Genomic DNA, 18762 nt, shown 5'->3' with positions numbered 1-18762 from the left:
AGTACTGCAGTTTTAAAAGATAATAGTTCCCATGAGTGTTGGACTATATATTTTTCATGGAAATGAATCCATTGCAAGGTATTTTCTTCATCATCACAGATACCTTTTCATCCCCATTATCTCCCATTTTCAAAAGGTTAACTCTGCCATTTAAAAAAAACTGTGATATGCTATGCAATCTCATCAACTTTATAGATATGAGTTTATTAATGCCAGTTAAATATATTAAGGCGTTATCTGCAATAAAGCAACATCTTTTAACTCAGTGGGTCCCAGGATATTACCAATATTGGTGTCATAAGAAATAAGCCAAATTTTTAATAAAACATTTGTAGATGGCCCTGTCTTTGTGAGAATTAAGGTAATGCAATAGTATTTTGCTGATGTCACTAATATTACATCTACACAAATAAGTGTCTTAATATATATTTTATAATGACATAAAAAATAAATAAAAACAAAGCCCTGTCTATATCAGGGTAAAGAATGGTTAAATCTCCAGACTTAAAAAGGCATATCTACCTAAAACTTTCAAATATGAAAGGCAAACAATGTTAAAATATCGGCATGAGTACTGAATATTTAACTTTGGAATATTTCTCCCATAAAAATGTTGAGTAGCTGTTGCATCGCTTTCTTGCTCTTTAAAGGGCATAGAAGGGTTAAGACTGTGAGTTCTGGAATTATAACACTTGGGTTTAAATTCCAGCTTTACCATTTACTGGTAGTATAACACTGGGCAAGGTACTTAACCTTTCTGTGCCTCAGTTTCCTTATTGTGAAATGGAGATAATAACAGCAACTATCTTGTAGAGTTGTTGTACAGGCTGCCTGAAAAAATATACACATAAATAACTTAAAACAGTGCTTGATACACAATATATACTCAATAAATATGAGCTACAATTATTATGTTATTATTAAGTACTCTTATTTAATTCTTCAAATCACAAAACCATGGTATCCAGGGCTGACAATGACAACTGGTGGATGTAGGAATCTATGTGACTGAAAATATTTTGCTTACCAACATTAATATTCCTTTGGTCAAGGAGGGAGATAGATATTAATATTTATTGAATAAGAGCTAATGTAAATGTTAGGGCTAAAAAAAGTAGTAAGCATTGAAATGAAGTAGAAATAACTATCAATACATTCTATGAGGTCACAAAAGTTACATTATTAGATTTTATAAAATTCTGTTGAATCTCCTTAATAACATAAGTATACATATTTTGGGAGATTAAATAATGCTAAGAGGTCATTGGACAGCTGTGTTTGGATTAGTATCTTTTGCCTAAAGCTTTGAGACTAAAGAAAGAAACAGCAATTTCTAAAAAAAAAAGAAAAGGTAAATAAAACAAAAAAAAAAGTCTCCTCATGTGACACAGAGGGCACATCTAACTTAGAAAATATAAATTAATTATTGGATGTTAATTGTTATAGTATATCAAGTATCTAGCATCACTATTATGCAATACTTCAGGATTAAAATGTGCGGAATCTACTCATTTAACCATTTGTTAAACACATACAGATAAAATAGCCACTGTACAGGGAAACAAAGATGAATGAAATACAACAACTTCAGGAACTTCAAAACTTTTTGAGGAGATATATATGTAAACAAATAATTCAAATACCACACACACAAAAAAAAATGCTTAAAGAGAAATCTGAATTGTGTGCTTTGAGAAGTTGAAAGGGACAGGACTAATTGCCTGGGGGATAGAAAAAGACTTTATAAAAGAGATAATGGTTGAGCTAGACTTTAAAAGTGAATAGTTTTCCAGAGTTAAGGAGAGACATTTTAAATATTGGGAACAACATGTGTGCAATAAGTATGAAGCAAAAATAAATCTGGAGGATGGTACCTTTTCACATAGCAGAAGCAGTAGGTGCCTGAGAGAAAAACATCAGATTGTGTCTCCTATGCCTTGGGCAATCTTGCGGGCAATGAGGTCCCAGGAAATGTGTTCCACCAGAAAAGTTGACAAATCAGTTTGGTTTTTTTAGAAAAACAACTCTTGTTCTATTCTGGAGGATGCACATATATATAACACAATCCAAATCTGAACCTGCTAAGTAAGGACTCAGTTGAGCGACTATTCTTTCCTTGCCAAAAAAAAAATAATAATAATAATAAAAAAAAGGCTGCTTTTGCAAAATAGTGTCCCTAAACCGATGATCACAAATCATTATAAATTGCGTCATCGAGACTAAGAGAACCAAAGTACACACATAAATATATCATATTAATGAACAATTATAATGGTGTCATAGAAAATTCTTAATAGGACAAATAGAAAACAAATATTCAACCCTGGAACAGAAGCAAAATATTTTTTTAAATGACAAAAAAATTATGTACACTCTAAAATAGCAACTATAAAGTAGTTTTATTTTGCTACTTTTGGGCTCTTTTCAAAATTTCCATAATAAGCAAGCAGTACATTTATAATCAAATAAATTTTTAATTATACTGTTCATTGCATTTCATAAACAATTATCTTTACACAAATCTTAAAACTAAAATATTACCTTTTTGTCTCCTTGTTTTCGTCTTCTTAACCCGGGTCTATAATCATCTCCAAATCTCAGAAAATAATAGTAAGAAACTAGCCTTTCAATAGGATCCCTTATGACATTAATGTAAATTGGCTTCTTCTTCACACCAAATCTGAAATAGAATGAAATTTAAAAGGTGAAATAGACATTTTCATTCTATTTAGGGGTGTCCTTAAAAATATCATTTCAGTTATTGATTCTATATGAAAACAAGAATATAAACTAATTTAAATAAAACAGAATATCTGGAGATTAGGAAATATTTTATGATTATTTATGTTACAATAAACAAGAAATAAGAATTTTAAAATTAGAGCTGAAAATAAAAGAAAAAATTAAATAAAAAGTAATTTAACATTTTACTGGCAAGAATTACATAAAACATTTTAATTTTGTACCATAATGATTTCTCATTTTTGTCCTACTAAACTGGACAAATATTATTAATAGATACAGTGTAAGTCCACACAAGTGTGACCAGTTGAGTCTGCCTTCTACTATTGGTGATTTTAAAGACAAGATAGACGTGAAAGACATTACATTTTCAGCATTATTTCCTGAAGGAATGATAAAGAGTTGAAGGAATATAAGGCTTTGACTTCAGCAACCCTTGCAGACCCTAGAATTGTCCAGCTGGCTCCCTATTTTAATATCTTCACCTGTCTCAGTCTTGAAACCTTATTGTTACCTTGACTCTTCCTTTATTCTTCATTTAGTTCAGCTCCCAAGTCCTTTTGATTTTTCATTTGTAGGCTTTCTCATAGATCTGAGCTGTCGTCATCATTCTCTTTCTCTTCACCACTGCCTTCTTCCTAGGTCTCTTGCTTAGCCTAGTGAAATAGCCTAGTTGATTCTCTTTCTCATATGCTCTCTCTCTCCCTTTCAATCTACTTTCCATACCAATTCTCAACTGATATTCCTAAAGAACTATTTGTTAGATAACTCTTCTTAGAAATATGAAATAACTCTACTGTTTATGTTGACATCAGACACCAACTCTTTTGTCCTGGTTGTTAATATCTCTTTGCCTTATGTCTTAGGTACCACCTTATTAATCGAACTCTATTTTCAACTCTGCTCAAATAAGAGACCATCAGTCTGTTATAGATAGGCCTGCCTAGTCTACCCCCACATACATATATCATATTTATTTCTATTTCTTCATATATGCTTTTGCTCATTCTGTCTTTCTTAATAAGAATGCAACTCTCATTTAAATTTTTTTCTTTCTATTATATCAATTCACTCAAGAAATACTTTTCCATGTACCCAATATGTGGCAGGCATTATTCTAATACTAGCGATACAACAGTAAAGAAGAAAAAAAAATTCCTGTCCTCATGGAGCTAACATTCAGATGGCATGTAATGGCTGTGTGTAAAGCCAGATGGGTGATAGAGTAATTGGGGGGATCATTTCATAAATTATAAATTATACGAATGTCTAACCAATGTACTATATATTTGAAACTAATAATAAAATAAAATAAAAAGCTAAAAAAAAAAGTACTAAGGAGAAACACAATGCACTGAAAGGAAATAGGGAGTGCCAGGAGAAGTGAGGAGAGTACAATCCAAAACAACGTTTTTCAGAAAGGTGTCACTGGTGGTATGTGAAGAGAAGGAAGCCATGTAGATATCTGGGGGAAAGTGCTCCAAGAAGATAAGCCTTTCAAGTATGAAGGCCTTGGCTGCAGCAGAATCAGAAAGGGGATATTAACAGAGAGATGGAAGTGGGGTGGAGGAAGTGTACATCACGTGGGTCTTGTTAGGCCATTATAAGAATCAGGAGGGAGGCCTGACTGAGTCAGCAGAGAAAGGTCATGATATGGGATCTAATGTACAACAAGTGACTAGAGTTAACAATACTGCGTAGTATACTTGAAAGTTGCTATGAGAGTCAATTTTAAATGTTCTCACCATAGTAACAACAAAAAGGTAACCATGTGAGGTGGAAGATGTGTTAACTACCCTTTCTGTGGTAAACATTTTACAATATATACATGTACCAAATTATCCTGTTGTACACCTTAAACTTATATAATGTTATATGTCAATTATATCTCAATAAAGCTGGAAAAAAATAAAGGCCATTGACTGCTGCTTTGAAAGAAATGTAGAGGGGCAACAAGGAAATCTTGTAAAGTCCATGAAGCCTTCCTGATGACTCCAGCATACAGTGCTATCTGCTTTCATTGGACACCTGTACCCAGGAGCTACTGCTATCAAGCAATTTTGCTCTTAGCATGCCCTACTTACTAGTGTTTCTCTTGTAAGTCTTCTGTCTCCAAAAGCATTATTAGCCACTTGAGGGTAGGCACAGTACTTTACACTTCTTTTATATATTTCACAGGGCCTAGTATACATACATACCTGCCTACTGATTAGTACTACTTTGAAACATTAAAAAATATTAGCAATCTCTCTGAAAATGGAAATCACAATAAGAAATGATAGAATTAAGCCCAAGCTGGATGACTATGAGTAAAGAGCACTGGAAATTGCTTATTCTTTTAACCATTCTTGATATGCTCACTCATCTGCCCACAGAAAGCCTCAATTTAGCTAAAAGCTTATAACTTAAACTTCCCTTCTTACTAAAATCTTTTTGCAAACCACTAAAAAGTGTATAGCTAAACTAACCAATTTCACATTTTCTCCTTACTTCTGCCTATTACACTCAGTGCCTTACATACAGTAGGCATTCTACAAATATTTTATACTAAATTATTAAGCAAATGAGTAGTAAAAAGGGACTATAGAAGAGGAAAAGCAAGGTTCCCAAGTAACTTGATTTTTTCCCCCAGCAAATTATTAAAAATTAACTGAATGAGAAGTTCCTAACTTACAAAAAGGTTCCTAACTTACAAATAGGTTAAATTCTATAAGAATTACTTTCTGTGTAAAAGGGGGTCAGCTCTATTGAATTCTAGTCCTTTTATCACCATTAAATAACTCTAAGTCACTAAATTCTTTGTATATATAGAAATATTGGAGACTATAGAGAATCCTTTTGCAAAACATTAATATTATAGTTCTAAGTTGGTTGATTAGAACTTGGGATGCATTCCTTTTTTCATTGAACAACTCATAAACCTACATAGCAAAAAATGCAGTAAAATTCTTTTTCACAATTTTTTTTTAAAAGAGAAAATAGTATTGTTGCACGTATATAGCATTGTCACATTGTATCACAGAGGAGAAGTTCCATGAAGTTAGTGACTGTTTTCCTCTTGTTCATAGCTTTATCACTAATGTTCAGCATGGTGCTGGGCACAAAGTGTCCAATATTAGTAGAATTAAGTTGAACAGACTGTTGCAAATTAGCCACTGACAAAGCCTTTCTGTGGGAGAGTACACTCAGTACTTAGAAGAGGGTAGGGAGGCACCAGGAATACATAGTTGCTACCTTAACTGAGAGAGCTGAGATTCTTAGCCTAGGAATCTACAGGAAAGGGAAAGCACTGGATGATGTGGCTTAAGACTGTGGAATTCCCTGGGAAGCCCCTTTATCCTCTCCATTATTAGCTACTGACCCACCCTGAGCCATTCGCTTGGAAATTACCTCCTCCCAGAAGAACAGCATCCCTCACCAAGTTTCCTCTTTGCCCTTTCCCCTAGTTCTTGAACATATGGAACAGACAGCAGCTCTTACCAAGTAGCAGTGAAAAGGGGATATGGCACTTTAAGAGACTTTTTGTGCTATCCAGGAAATGACTTTCTGGGGTATGGCTTTGGGTGACATTTATAGGTATGATTTTAATGAGATAATTTGTGTGAATTCATTCTGAAAATTGATAAAAACTATTATTTGTAAGTTAGGATATGGTTACATAGACATGGAGGCAAGGGATTAAAACAGAAAATAGGCATGATAAAAATAGTATCTGGGCTATTCAGCTCAGCTGGTTAGAAAACAAGCATCCTTTTAGGTTTGTAGGTTTAATTCTTTTGCCAACCAGGAAACTTTGCACAGGGGGAAAAATATGTTCTATGGTCACTGACTCCACCTTTAACCTTGGCCAATCATCTAAGCTGCTACAGGAGGGCTCAGGTAGAAGAGTAGAAAATGCATCTTCACTCCAGGAAAATAAACTATTATTGGCTTGCTAGACCATGATCTTCCTGGAAAGAGAAGCGCATATTTGGTAGGAATCTGTGGTATTATAGAGGATCAAAAGGGGAAAAGTATAACCTGAGCAGCAGGTTGGTAAAAGGACATTTTAGGAACCTTATTCTTACCATGTCAGCACATGTGGTATGACAAAACGATGAACACAAACTAGGCTCATTTCTTTACAGCAACACTCTATATAGCTTGGACAGATGAATGAACATCAAAAATGGTTAAAAGACCAAGTACATACTCAGAACATTTGAATGGAACCCTTGTCAACTGGCTAGACAAAGCCTAAATGGAAAATGATCAAGCTAAAAGCTGAATAGCCTTCGGGAAGCATTATGCTTTAAGATGTCTGCTTTATACTAAATTTAACATCTCTAGTTAAACAGCAGTCTCACTGGGGACATTGACATACATATTTATTCTGGATTCTCTTAGCCCTAAAACGTTCACAGAAACTTTCAAATCCTTCTAGTGGCAAGTTCCTATTGTCATATTTCAAAAATAGTGAAAGACCTGTTTGTCCCACTGATGATAATCTTGTGATTTCTGAAGTAATTATCTCTTAAAAAGGGTATTCATCTACTATACATCTACTAGAATGGTCCAAATGAAAGAAAGAAAAGAAAAGGAAAAGAAAAGGAAAAGAAAAGAAAAGAAAAGGAAAGAAAAGAAAAGGAAAGAAAGAAAGAAAGAAAGAAAGAAAGAAAGAAAGAAAGAAAGAAAGAAAGAAGAGAGGAGGGAGGGAGGAGGGAAGAAGGAAGGAAGGAAGGAAGGAAGGAAGGAAAGAAGGAAGGAAGGAAGGAAGGAAGGAAGGAAGGAAGGAAGGAAGGAAGGAAGGAAGGAAGGAAGGAAGGAAGGTCTAACAATAACATATGCTGGCAAGGATGCACAACAACTGGAACTTTCATATACTTTTGGTGACATTGCAAAATAATACAGCCATTTGGGAAAACAGTTTGGCAGCATCTTACAGAGTTACCACACAGTTTAACAATCCCACTTCTAGGTTTTACTCACGAGAAATGACATATATGTCCACACAAAACCTGCACGCAAATGATTTGGCAGCTTTACTAATAATCACCAAAAACTGGAAACAACCCAAATATCCAGAAACAGCTGAATGGGTAGAAATTGTGGTGTATACATACAATGAAATACTACCCAGTAATGAATTAGCTATTATACATGCATATAGTTGGATAAATGTCAAAAGCATTAGGCTAAGTAAAAGAAGTTTGACTCAAAAGACCTGGTGAGTGATTAGACAGATGTGGAGAAGAAAAGAGCTATCCAAGACAAAAGTTTCTTGCTTGGATTTCTTGATAAATAAAAATGGGTTAACTTCCTAAAAAGGAATAATAGAGGCAAAGACAGATTCTTGAGCAATGCCTCATTAAGAATTGGGAGTAAGAAGGGCCAGCAGAAATTCAGACAGGGAAAAGATGAAACACTAGTAAGACAACATGATAACTGAAAGAAGACAGTTCTAAAAGAACATAACACTACTCTGTGTGAGACACTGAACTAAGTGCTTCACATACATTATCGTATTTAATCCTCACAACCACCCATGAAGTAGTTATTTTAATTATGCTCATTTTACAAATATGGAAACTGAAGATCTGAGGTAATGTGGCTGAGACTGCAGAGCTGGTAAGGAGTTGTGGAGATTTAACTGCAGATCTGTCTGACTTCAGAGACTGCTTCTAACAGCCTATGTGATCAGTGCTACAAAAAAGGGCTGGAAGGTCGAAGAAAGGGCAATTCTCACAAATCATTAATGATTAATGATGTAATGATTAAAGTAATTTTAAAAATGTTTCTATGGTGTTGTGATATGTTGAAAGTTGTAGAAAATGGTGTAAACTTCTACTGGTTCAGCAGAGAAGTATGAGGTAAGAGAGACAATCTCACATATAATACTGTATACCATGTACTATATACATCTATTTAGGCCTAAAATATTGTCACTTGATTACTCTATAGGACATTTCAAACCTAGTGAAGCATTTAGTTATTTGTCTCTTGTCCTGACATATCTGTTTCTTTACTGATTCATCTTAATTGTTCTGAAAAAGATAGCAGCAGGAATGATATGGAGAAAGCAAAGTGACAGCAATGAAAATTCATACTCGTTCCCAGGGACAACAACGAAGGTATATATACCTGAGTGTCCTTGAATAAACTGGCCGCTGTATCAAAAATAAATTCCAAATATTTTCTAAGACAGATGTTGACATGTGACCCTTAGGTTATTAGATCATTAAAAAAAATCTCAGCAGAGTCTGATCAAAACCAGCATTAAAACAGTTTTCTTTTAGCTGAACATTATTCATTTAGAAAAAAAAAAAGGTTACTGAAAAGGTTTTTGAAAGACATGTTCTAATGTTTTCCTTTCGTAGAATTTGAAGAAAATCAAAGTAGGGTAATAAATGCTGCCGATCAATGAATAGTATGACTTTAAAAGGAAGGGTAATCAGTAATATTTTCACTCTTTATAATGAAACATAATGAACTGATAATTATAGGGGAAAAAATGGGATTTCAGTGAGGACAAGAACTGCAACTTATTCAACTTTCTATTGTCTGCATGCTAGGACATTTTGACAATGTCCAACCTACACAATTTTTTTAACTGAAAAATTTCTAAATTTATGACATTAATTTATCACATCTACTTTATTTTATAATTGTGTTGTCCACCAATTAAAAAGAAAACAATAATTGAACATGAAAAGGAAAAATGGAAAAGCACTGAAAAATGTGTTAAAAAATCAAGAATAGGATTAAGACAGAAAAGTAAGTCAGGACAAAGTATGTAACGAGAAGATATTTTTGTTATTATTCTAAAGTTCTGAATAAAACCAAATAAATATAACCAAAACATGGCTTGAGCTGACGACAAAGGCCTGCAAATAAAACGTGTGCTTCTTAGTAATCAGTCCAAACCGGAAAGCACTTTTCATGTTTTATTTCTCTTACTTCCTGGATTTCCTGGGGTTTACTGGGTTTACACTATTCTTAATGTCTCTGCTAAGGCAATTAGAAAGCTATATGATTAAATATTTCTGTCACCAAATTTAATTGTTTTCTCCTGATGGCAAGTATTTTAATGGACTACACAAAGTACTATAACAATCAAGAATATATTTTGATCTCAGAAGCTACGCAGGATTGGGCCTGGTTAATACTTAGATGAAAGACCAGGTGCTGTAAGCTGACAAGGTCCTTGCAATCTGTGAGGTCAATCAAGAATATATATATATAAAATAATATATTTTGAAGTATAAAATATTTTAAAAATTGGTAAGGTGATATTTCTTTCTTCTTTACTCATCCATGCTGAGTAGGGCTATCAAACTAAAAATTATTTTAAAAGATTCTAGTTATATCTACAATAGTTCTTAACTATATATGTCAAAATATATTTTCCCTAGTTGACTTTTTTAGGTATTTGTTTAAGATCTTGGTAAATTCTATTAAAAATTCTAACAATACTTTTCACCTATAATAATGAGACCCATTATGAAACTATTCAAACCCTTAAATGTTCATGTTAGTATTTAATAAATGAGATTAATCTTTTCAAGAAGCTTTATACTCTTTCAACTGCAAGAACCCCAGCATATACCAGAGCTTCATTCGAAGTATAAGACTTTTGCCAAAAGCAAAAGTACTCAATATATTATTTTAATAATGAAAACCTCAAGTATTAGAAACCAAGCTGTGTGTGGGAAAAATAAATCATTTAGGTGAAAGGGTAACAAACATTCAATTGAAGAATAATGCAGCCCTGAGGGAAAATATGCATATGAATGAAGTTTATGAAATTGGTTCAATGCCTCTGCGAAGAAAAAATAATTAGTTTATTTTAAAGCTGCCTATAAAATGTTTTCAATATTGTGGTATGAATTATTTATAGGAAAATGTACATCTAACTTTAAAGCTATCATTTTGTTGAAACATCTTGAATACTAGAGGATAAACTCAAAATAAGAATATATTGTCTTATGTATGTAATATTTGGAAGAATCATTTTAATTACAAGCTTTTCAAAAAAGTTAAGATTTGTTATCAATCTGAATCAGAAATATTTCATACAACTTTTTCTTTATAAACTTAAAAAGTTAAAATGACAGAGGGATATCAAGTTAATTTATCAAATTTTATTTAAACGGACTACTCTTTAAAGTTGACAAATACTTGAGGATGCATTACTTTGAAGTCATGATTGCTAGTGAAAAGACTGAGCAAAGATGTCTAAGTTTAAATAATTTTTAAAATATATTTTTAGTGTTTTTGAAGTTAGTGCAAAATCTTAGGGAAAAAATGTGGATTTGAGGTTATATAATAATATTCAGCGTGCTACAAAAAACATTCAAATGGATTCACAAGCTGCCTATGTTGAGAATAATACTTTTGAACAGTTTTCTGATTAGTACTTAACATAGCACAAACTCTAGGGGGAGCCACATAGTGCTTGAATACTGTAAGCAGGCCCATAGTTTTATGAACTTTTCTTGAGAATTATGATAGAAACACTCTGACCTACTCCTCCCCTCCAAAATATGAAAAACGAGTGTTATTTATTTCCAGTTTCAGGCAAATCACTACAAAGGAAAATGAAGGATAATCACTGTATTTTAAAAAGTCTCCTTTGAATATATCACAATTGCAAAGCCAAAACAAGGTCGCCCAAGGGACTGTGTATTCTCTACAGCGTGTTGGCTGAGCAGCAGAGGCACTGGGGTACAAATACTGAGTGATGGCTTCTTTGCTTTCTCAGTTCTCAGGCAATGACATGGTAAGTCACAATCTGGCCTCTAGGTTAAAATTTGGGGCTTTCCTAAAATAGTATCATTTGGTTGTACAAGAAACAGAAACATAATAATGACAAATAACTTTAAAGAGTATTACCTAAATTTAATAGACCTTGAATTTCTACAATGTATATGACAATTATCGATTTATGAACACTAGAGGGCAGTAAAACACTAGAAGGTATATTTAAATTACATCTAAAAGTGGCAAAGGCAAACCAGTACTTTCAAAAAAATCAAAATCATAAAAATTTAATGAATTTATTCCTTTTTAGCTTGCTAAAGTACAAAGCATTCTTTAACATGTCACTATTGGTATAACTTACTTTGCGAAATCCAAATAAGAAACGTGTCCATGATAAAACCCTGGTTTCATCTCTTTCCAGGAAGTTATATTCTTTACAAAACGCACCTAAAAAAGGAAAACGTACTCATTACTTAAGTACAATTTAAAGAAAATGAAACTTAATGATCACAAAATACTTTTCATTTAGACATTTAAAACCAATCACACCAGTTTGACAATTATAGAGCTTAAAACACAGGTTTCTAACTAAAGAAAGTATAGTGTGTTCTGTAACTACTAATTCATAGAGCTACTATCACCACACTCAGAAAAGAGTGCAAGAGTACCCTAAAAACAAAAGCGCACAACACAATCACTTAAAATGCTGTATAGTGCATCCATTCATATGAGGCGAGAGGAGGGTGGGTACCAACACACATGCTGATGCAGGCAGCACTGCAGTATAGGAATACTCTGGGCAAATCTGTTTTCTTCCCAGAGACTCGTTTTCATAATAATTCATTTTTAGTAATGACTCAACAAATAAAACAAAAGTTGATAATCATTAAACCAAAATGATTAAAGAAAACGAGATCAAAAGACTTTAAAAAGATTAAAGAAATTAGAGATGTGATATAGGCAAAATAAAATTTTTAAAAAATTCTAAGTATTACTACTTTAATTTATTAAAATATACAAAGATTAGCTAATATAAAAATTCTTTAAGTGTAAATATATTTTAAAAATTTTAAGAACTGGTTTCATACAGAACTTGACAAACCTAAGTATAACCAGTTGCAAAGCAGTAATACACAATTTCTCAGGAAAACATATACTTTTGATAGGCAAATGTCTACATGATGAACAGCAAATGGTTAAGAATCTCTTCTGGAGACAAGATAAAGTGTGGAGGTGAAGTAGAAAGTAATTTTCCCCCACCAAAACAAAGAGCCAAATAAATATGCAATCTGAGGTTCTCATGTTCTTTCCTATTTGTTCTTCAAGTAAGGCATCAAATAGAATGAAAATATCAAATGGCAAATGAAAAAGAAACAGAAAATAAAAAATCAGATAACCCCCAAACTGAATCTTTAAAAATTTTTCTATGTTGAATATGAAAAGTCCTGAAAACTGTCACTAAGTGGTATATTATTTTATACAAACCTTTGGTTCTATAAAAATAACTCTAATATTTCAGACAAAATGAAGGGGAAATAGAAGGCAGAGAATAGGAAAGAGAAGTCATGGTTCAAGGGTACTTAAGCCATATTTAGCAACTTAGCTCTATTTTCCAGAGCTGCGATTTAATATAAATATGACAGTATAGGAGAAATAAAAGGAGAAGCTAGATTGAAATCTGAGAAAATAGTATTATATAAGCCAAATGTTAGAGAAGATCATAGCAGAAACTTAAGAGTACAACATGGTGAAAGACTCAGGCAGAAATAAGAGGTATAAGTTTCAATATTCTTCTTTCTTCCACCATTCCTAGGGAAAGTCAAGATTAAACTAAACCCTCCTAGGAACACACGTCATCCAATGTGTGTCCTTCACTATGAGATGAAGAGGCCAGGAAGCTGGATAACATCTGGATGACTTCAGGGCTGCTCAAATTTCAATGTACAAATGAATCACCTGGGACTCTTGTTAAAATGCAGGTTCTGATTCCATCTGCAGTGGAGCCTGAGATTCTGCACTGCTAACAAGTCTCCACACGATGGCCAGGTCCATGGGCTACACTGAGGAGAAAGGCTTTAGCATATGTGGGCCCAGGAGCTAACTCTTGGTTCTATTACTGTGAGGCTTGTTTTTGTACTCCTTGCATAGGAGGCCTGAGGTCTCTTTAGCAAGGATATACTCTCATATTTACTGTTTTTATAATATGGAAAAAAGTATACTGAACTAGAGGAAAATTTTAAAGATTATCTTTTAAGCTATCACAATATATAAAACAGAAAGGGGGACATAAACGCTGCTTAATCAGTCTCCTCTTTCTATCCCCACACAGGGATGCCTGAAATACATTAGAACTAAAGTACTCCAAGAAACACAGTTTGAAAACTAATGAAATAAGAAAAAGGGTAGGTCTTTAGTTGGACTCAGGGAAGTCTGATAAAGGCAGAGAACAAGGTATGACTCTTCCACAGTTGTCACAATCTCAAGCCCTATTGTTTATAGAATCAGTATTTTAGAGGTGGAAGGGATCTACAATATCCTATACTCTTTATTTTATAAAGAAACTGAAGCCCAAGAACCACATACCTTAGATTTTGGTCCAATCAACCTTCTACACCACTAGTTAACTTCCTTAACATATTATTGTCCAATTTATACGAATAATAATAATAATAAAAGGACTTGCAAGGAGAGCAGACATCATTCATATCATGATTCTAATAAAAAACTTGACACTGAGAATTTCAGGTTTTATCCACTGCTAAGAAATCCCCTCAAACCCAGTCACTGAAACTCCTCGACCTCCAAGATCTCAAAGTTCTGTTCATCTCTCTCTCTGAATTGTTTATTTTCCTCATTACATGCATTCTAATCTCAACTTCCAAACCACTCGGTTCACTACTCTTGTACTGGGCAATCATTTTCAACAACGACCACGTACTTATTCTTGCCCTTTTTATTGTGTTGGGTAAACTCGGGGTTTGCTGAAGACGTGGGTCAAAACTAAGAGATGTGGTCTAAATGCCTATGTAGGACTTTGAATTTTATCTCCTAAATTCATTCTGAGGTAAATTTTGGTTGGCTATTGTTTCTTTTAAATTCTCTACACCCTTATTGTTAAAATCTCTAAAACACACAGAATCTTTCTCTAATCTCCAACTAAAAGAATACTGAAGGCTACATACTTGATGCATATGTTTTTTTTTTTTTTTCTATCTCATCAACACTTAACTCAGGCAATATGTTAAAGTCTCATTAATAAAGCTGTGGCTGATTTACAATTTGCGATAAATCAAAAGATGCTGAGCTGAGATTTACCTTCCCTTTATAGGAAAGAAAAAAGCACTTAGCAAACAAATGAGGTCGATAAGGTTAAAGGGGCCTGTGGCACAGATCTGGAAAATAGTCTGAGCATTTTGAAGTGTCATTTACGTACAACTGAAATTCTATACCATCCTAATCTCTTCGTCAAAAGTGATTTCCAAGGACATGACGACCTAAATAAGCCTCTTTCAAGAAGTATATTTTTAAAAGGTTTTCAAAGTATTATCTAATATATCTATTCTCTTAGCACTCCAAATTTTCTGTCTCTACTCTCTTCATTTTCCTTTTTTTCCCCCTTTAATCAGTCTAGTTGCAGTTTCTGTTTCATCCATCACTTTCTGCCTTTTTACCTCTCCTGTACTATTTGCCTTGTCTTTCAGTTTTTTCTTCTGGTTTTCCTCTACAGTGAAGCATTCTACCCAAGACTGCAAGATAAAGCTCTGGAATACAGAGGAGTAAGAGGAAATGGAGATTAGGTGAGCAAGCTACTCAGTTCATTTTCTGAATTCTTACTGACTATACTTGGCACTAAGGAAAGATTGAGTGATAACTAACAGCATTAAATGAAGTTAAGGAAACTGAAGACACTGAAAACTCTAGCTTGGGAAGAAGAAAGAGAATTTCCATATTCTGATTTGAAATAGGTTATCAAGGATGTTTCAGAAGCAGTAGTTAAATATAGTAGATGAAGAGAGATATTTTTATGGCTGTCCTGGAGCAGATCCTAAACTGTGAATTTTGTAAGATTTTATAACTGAAGCAGAGTCAGGCTAGCAAGTAATCAGAAAATACCTATAGGGAAAACACAAGCAATGTGTGTGTGGGGTGTGTGTGTGTGTAATTTATTTGTTAGTTGAATCAGACTTGAACCAGTAGTATAGGAAAAAGCTAAGAAAGCACCATCTCGCTAACAGTGTAACTAGACCTACATTCTTAATAAGATTAATCTCAATAGTAGGATTATCTCTAATCACAAAAGAACCTGTTACACTATCTAAAAGTAGGAATGCCATTCTGAACGTCCTGGCCAAATCCCAACTTTGTAATTACTACCTATTGATTAAATACTATTATTAAGTTGGGTAATTACTATATACCAAACTCCTACTCACACATATACTTAAAATAAACATTCGTTGTACAGCAGGGGTAGTTTTATGAGCTAGAAAGGAAGTTTTCTACACAAAGAGGAAAACTGAGTAATAGTCAGATAAAAATATACGGTTCAGCGGTAATAGAATATAACATCTTCACTAAAGTTCAGAACTGTGTTGTTCAACTATTTTCTTGTAGAAAGGGGGTGGGGGTGTTCCAATTCACCTGAGGTTAAGGGTAGATCATACCACTACCATCATCAGAGGGGCTCACTCTGTCATTAATTATCATCATGATATTATGCTCAGCCAAGTACTACTTTCAGAATCTAAGTTGGTTGGTTTGTTCATTCCTTCATTCATTCATTCATTTAACAAAAAATTTATGGGGTATCTACTATGTCTCAGGCACTGTTCTTAAACACATGGGAAATAGGACTGAACAAGACAGACAAGGTTCCTGCCCTTAGAAAGCTTATACTAGAGGAAAAGATAGACGATAAACAAACAGTAATAGGAAAAATACAAAAAGAATGCTGGAACACAATAACTTGGAAGAGGTATTTAATATATAGAATGACCAAATAAGGTTTTTCTAAGAGAATGTATTTTAAGCTGAAAATTTAAATAAATAGCATAAAGCAAATTGTGAGAAGCCTGGAGAAATGCACATTAAGAAGAAATGGTAAGTGCAGAGGCCTTGAAGTGGGAAAGGCTTGGTGCATTCAACAAACCGAAAGCCCAGTGTGGCTAGGACTGGCTAAAGGGTCGGAGCGATAGACGAGGGCTTTATTAAAAAGGGCTGGTTGGCCTAGGTAAGGAATTTGGATTCTGCAGAGAAGGTAAGAATATCAATTTAAAGGTAAGTCCTTTTCATCCAAGAAAATTATAATATGCATCTTCCTGTAACCTCACCGAGAATCATGTTCTAGTTGTTTGTTATTCAAAATGTGGTTCAAGGCCCAGAAGCTTTAGTTCTGACATCAAGTGAAAGCTGTCAGGGAAGGTCATCAAGAAGATGTGACTGCTGGTTTGACCCACAGCTGCATGGGGGCGATTGGAGGCTTCCACTCCCTCTCCTGTGCTCGGAAAGTGTGCTCCATTTGCCTTCTCTGTACTAAAAGCTACTCAAGGACACAGCCTGGAGACAATAATGTAATGATGAGATTACCTGGATTGTGTGAATGACTACACCTACTTAAAGCCCCTGTATATGTGACTCACCTCAGTTAAGGCCTCTATATCGATTTTTAAGATTTGGTGGGTGGGTATGAAGAATTACTAGTCTTGTGATTGCCTCACAAGCCTCATAAGTTCCCTTGATATTACACTTACCACCTACCAAGCTGGAGTGGTCTGCCTTCTTCATCTCTTCCTGCCCTCTACATATAAGAACCGGGTTAAGATTACCTTCTGAGGAGTTTTAGACCCCATAGAAGCTTTCAGAAATTCAGAATATCAGGCTCCATCTTAGTCTTTCTGAATTAGAATCTGCATGTCAATTGGTGATTAGTATACAGAGAGGTAGAGATGCACTCATCTAAAGTGCTGTGCTGAAAAAGCAGTATCTGCAACTAATATCAGACCACGGGCTCTAAAGCAGATGACCAGAGGTCAGCTAAACAGTAAATTAAAAGAAAACACAATTACTATGTTGTCCCCCAGAGAATGCAAATTCTGGGTATTTCCAATGTCTTCACAGAATGGGGTTAAATACGATCACAGACTTAAATATGAGAGCAGAAAAGAATTAAGAAACATCATAAAGCCACTTACACCTATTTGAAATAGTTACTTTAAAGACAAGATGTATTCTAATGTAAAGATATTTTCATGATAGCAGAGAAAACTTCATTTTCCAGCTAGAAGAGCTGACTGAGAATCTGTTTTCTGTCAATTCCTATCTATTAACTGAGTAAAGTCCATCTCAAAAATAGGACTCCTGTGACTGAATCAACCTTTTTCTTATTACTCAGTCTTCTCATGCCTTATATTCTCAAATGTTTATCTTTTTAAGCTACTTGTTCTAACTTTTCCTCTTATTTTATCCCAACTTCTTAATTTTGAAAAATTTCTAATCTATAGAAAAGTTGAAAGAACTGTACAGTCAACATCTGTATATTCTTCACCAAGATTCACTGTCGACATTTTGCCATTTTTGTGTATCTCTTCGCCACCTCCGCATGTGTATGCAAACACACACACACACACTCTCTCTCTCTCTCTCTCTCTCTCTTAATTTTTCCTGAATTATTTGAAAGCAAGTAGCAGACATCTGTGATTGAGGATCCAATCACAGATCACACATTACATTTGGCTGTCATGTCTCTTTTGCCTTCTCTAGTCTAGAGAAGATTGTCTCGACTTCACCTTCGACCTTGACTTTTTTTGGTTATCATGATATTGACACTTTAGAAGAACTCAGAATGGTTGTTCTAAAAAATGTTCTACAACATGGAATTGCCTGTTTCCTCAAGTTGAGGTCCGGGTTAAATATTTTGGTGAGTCTATGGCCATGCCACCCTGAACAAGCCCGATCCCATCTGATCTCGGAAGTTAAGCAGGGTTGGACCTGGTTAGTACTTGAATGGGAGACCACCTAGGAAGACAGGTGCTGTAGGCATAAAAAATAAAAAAATAAGGGATTGTAAACTGACAAGGTCCTTGCAATCTGTGAGGACAACCTAAAAAAAACCAAAATTTGGTGAGAATACCACATATTGATGTTTTCTTTGAACAGTCCTCATAGTTCCTGCATCTATGTTTTACATTTCCAAGTAAATTATAAATAAGCTCCCTGAAAGATGTGGCCTTGCTTTTTATTACTTTCGTATCCCCCTCCCCAACATGCAGCACAATCTCTGTA

The 18762-nt window shown here is 34.2% G+C and overlaps 1 protein-coding gene and 1 non-coding gene across 3 annotated transcripts in view; one reads left to right on the top strand and one right to left on the bottom strand.

Moving 5' to 3' along the window:
• Positions 1–18762, bottom strand: part of HS2ST1 (heparan sulfate 2-O-sulfotransferase 1) — a 160927-nt gene that overhangs the window by 12719 nt on the left and 129446 nt on the right. For both annotated transcript variants that reach the window (XM_016148516.2, XM_016148517.2), the window contains exons 3-4: positions 11843–11928; positions 2542–2680 (exon numbers count right to left, since the gene is read on the bottom strand). In XM_016148516.2, coding sequence (XP_016004002.1) covers positions 2542–2680; positions 11843–11928 — 225 coding nt within the window. The remainder of the gene's footprint in view (positions 1–2541; positions 2681–11842; positions 11929–18762) is intronic.
• LOC118605673 lies at positions 18402–18519 on the top strand. Its single transcript, XR_004952236.1, has one exon. It is a non-coding gene; the product is annotated as a 5S ribosomal RNA (ribosomal RNA).

Source organism: Rousettus aegyptiacus, unplaced genomic scaffold (genome assembly GCF_014176215.1).
Source record: "Rousettus aegyptiacus isolate mRouAeg1 unplaced genomic scaffold, mRouAeg1.p scaffold_m13_p_1, whole genome shotgun sequence".
Taxonomy (NCBI): Eukaryota; Metazoa; Chordata; class Mammalia; order Chiroptera; family Pteropodidae; genus Rousettus; species Rousettus aegyptiacus.
The sequence above is the reverse complement of the archived record's forward strand: the minus strand, read 5'-3'. Positions and strand labels throughout refer to the sequence as shown.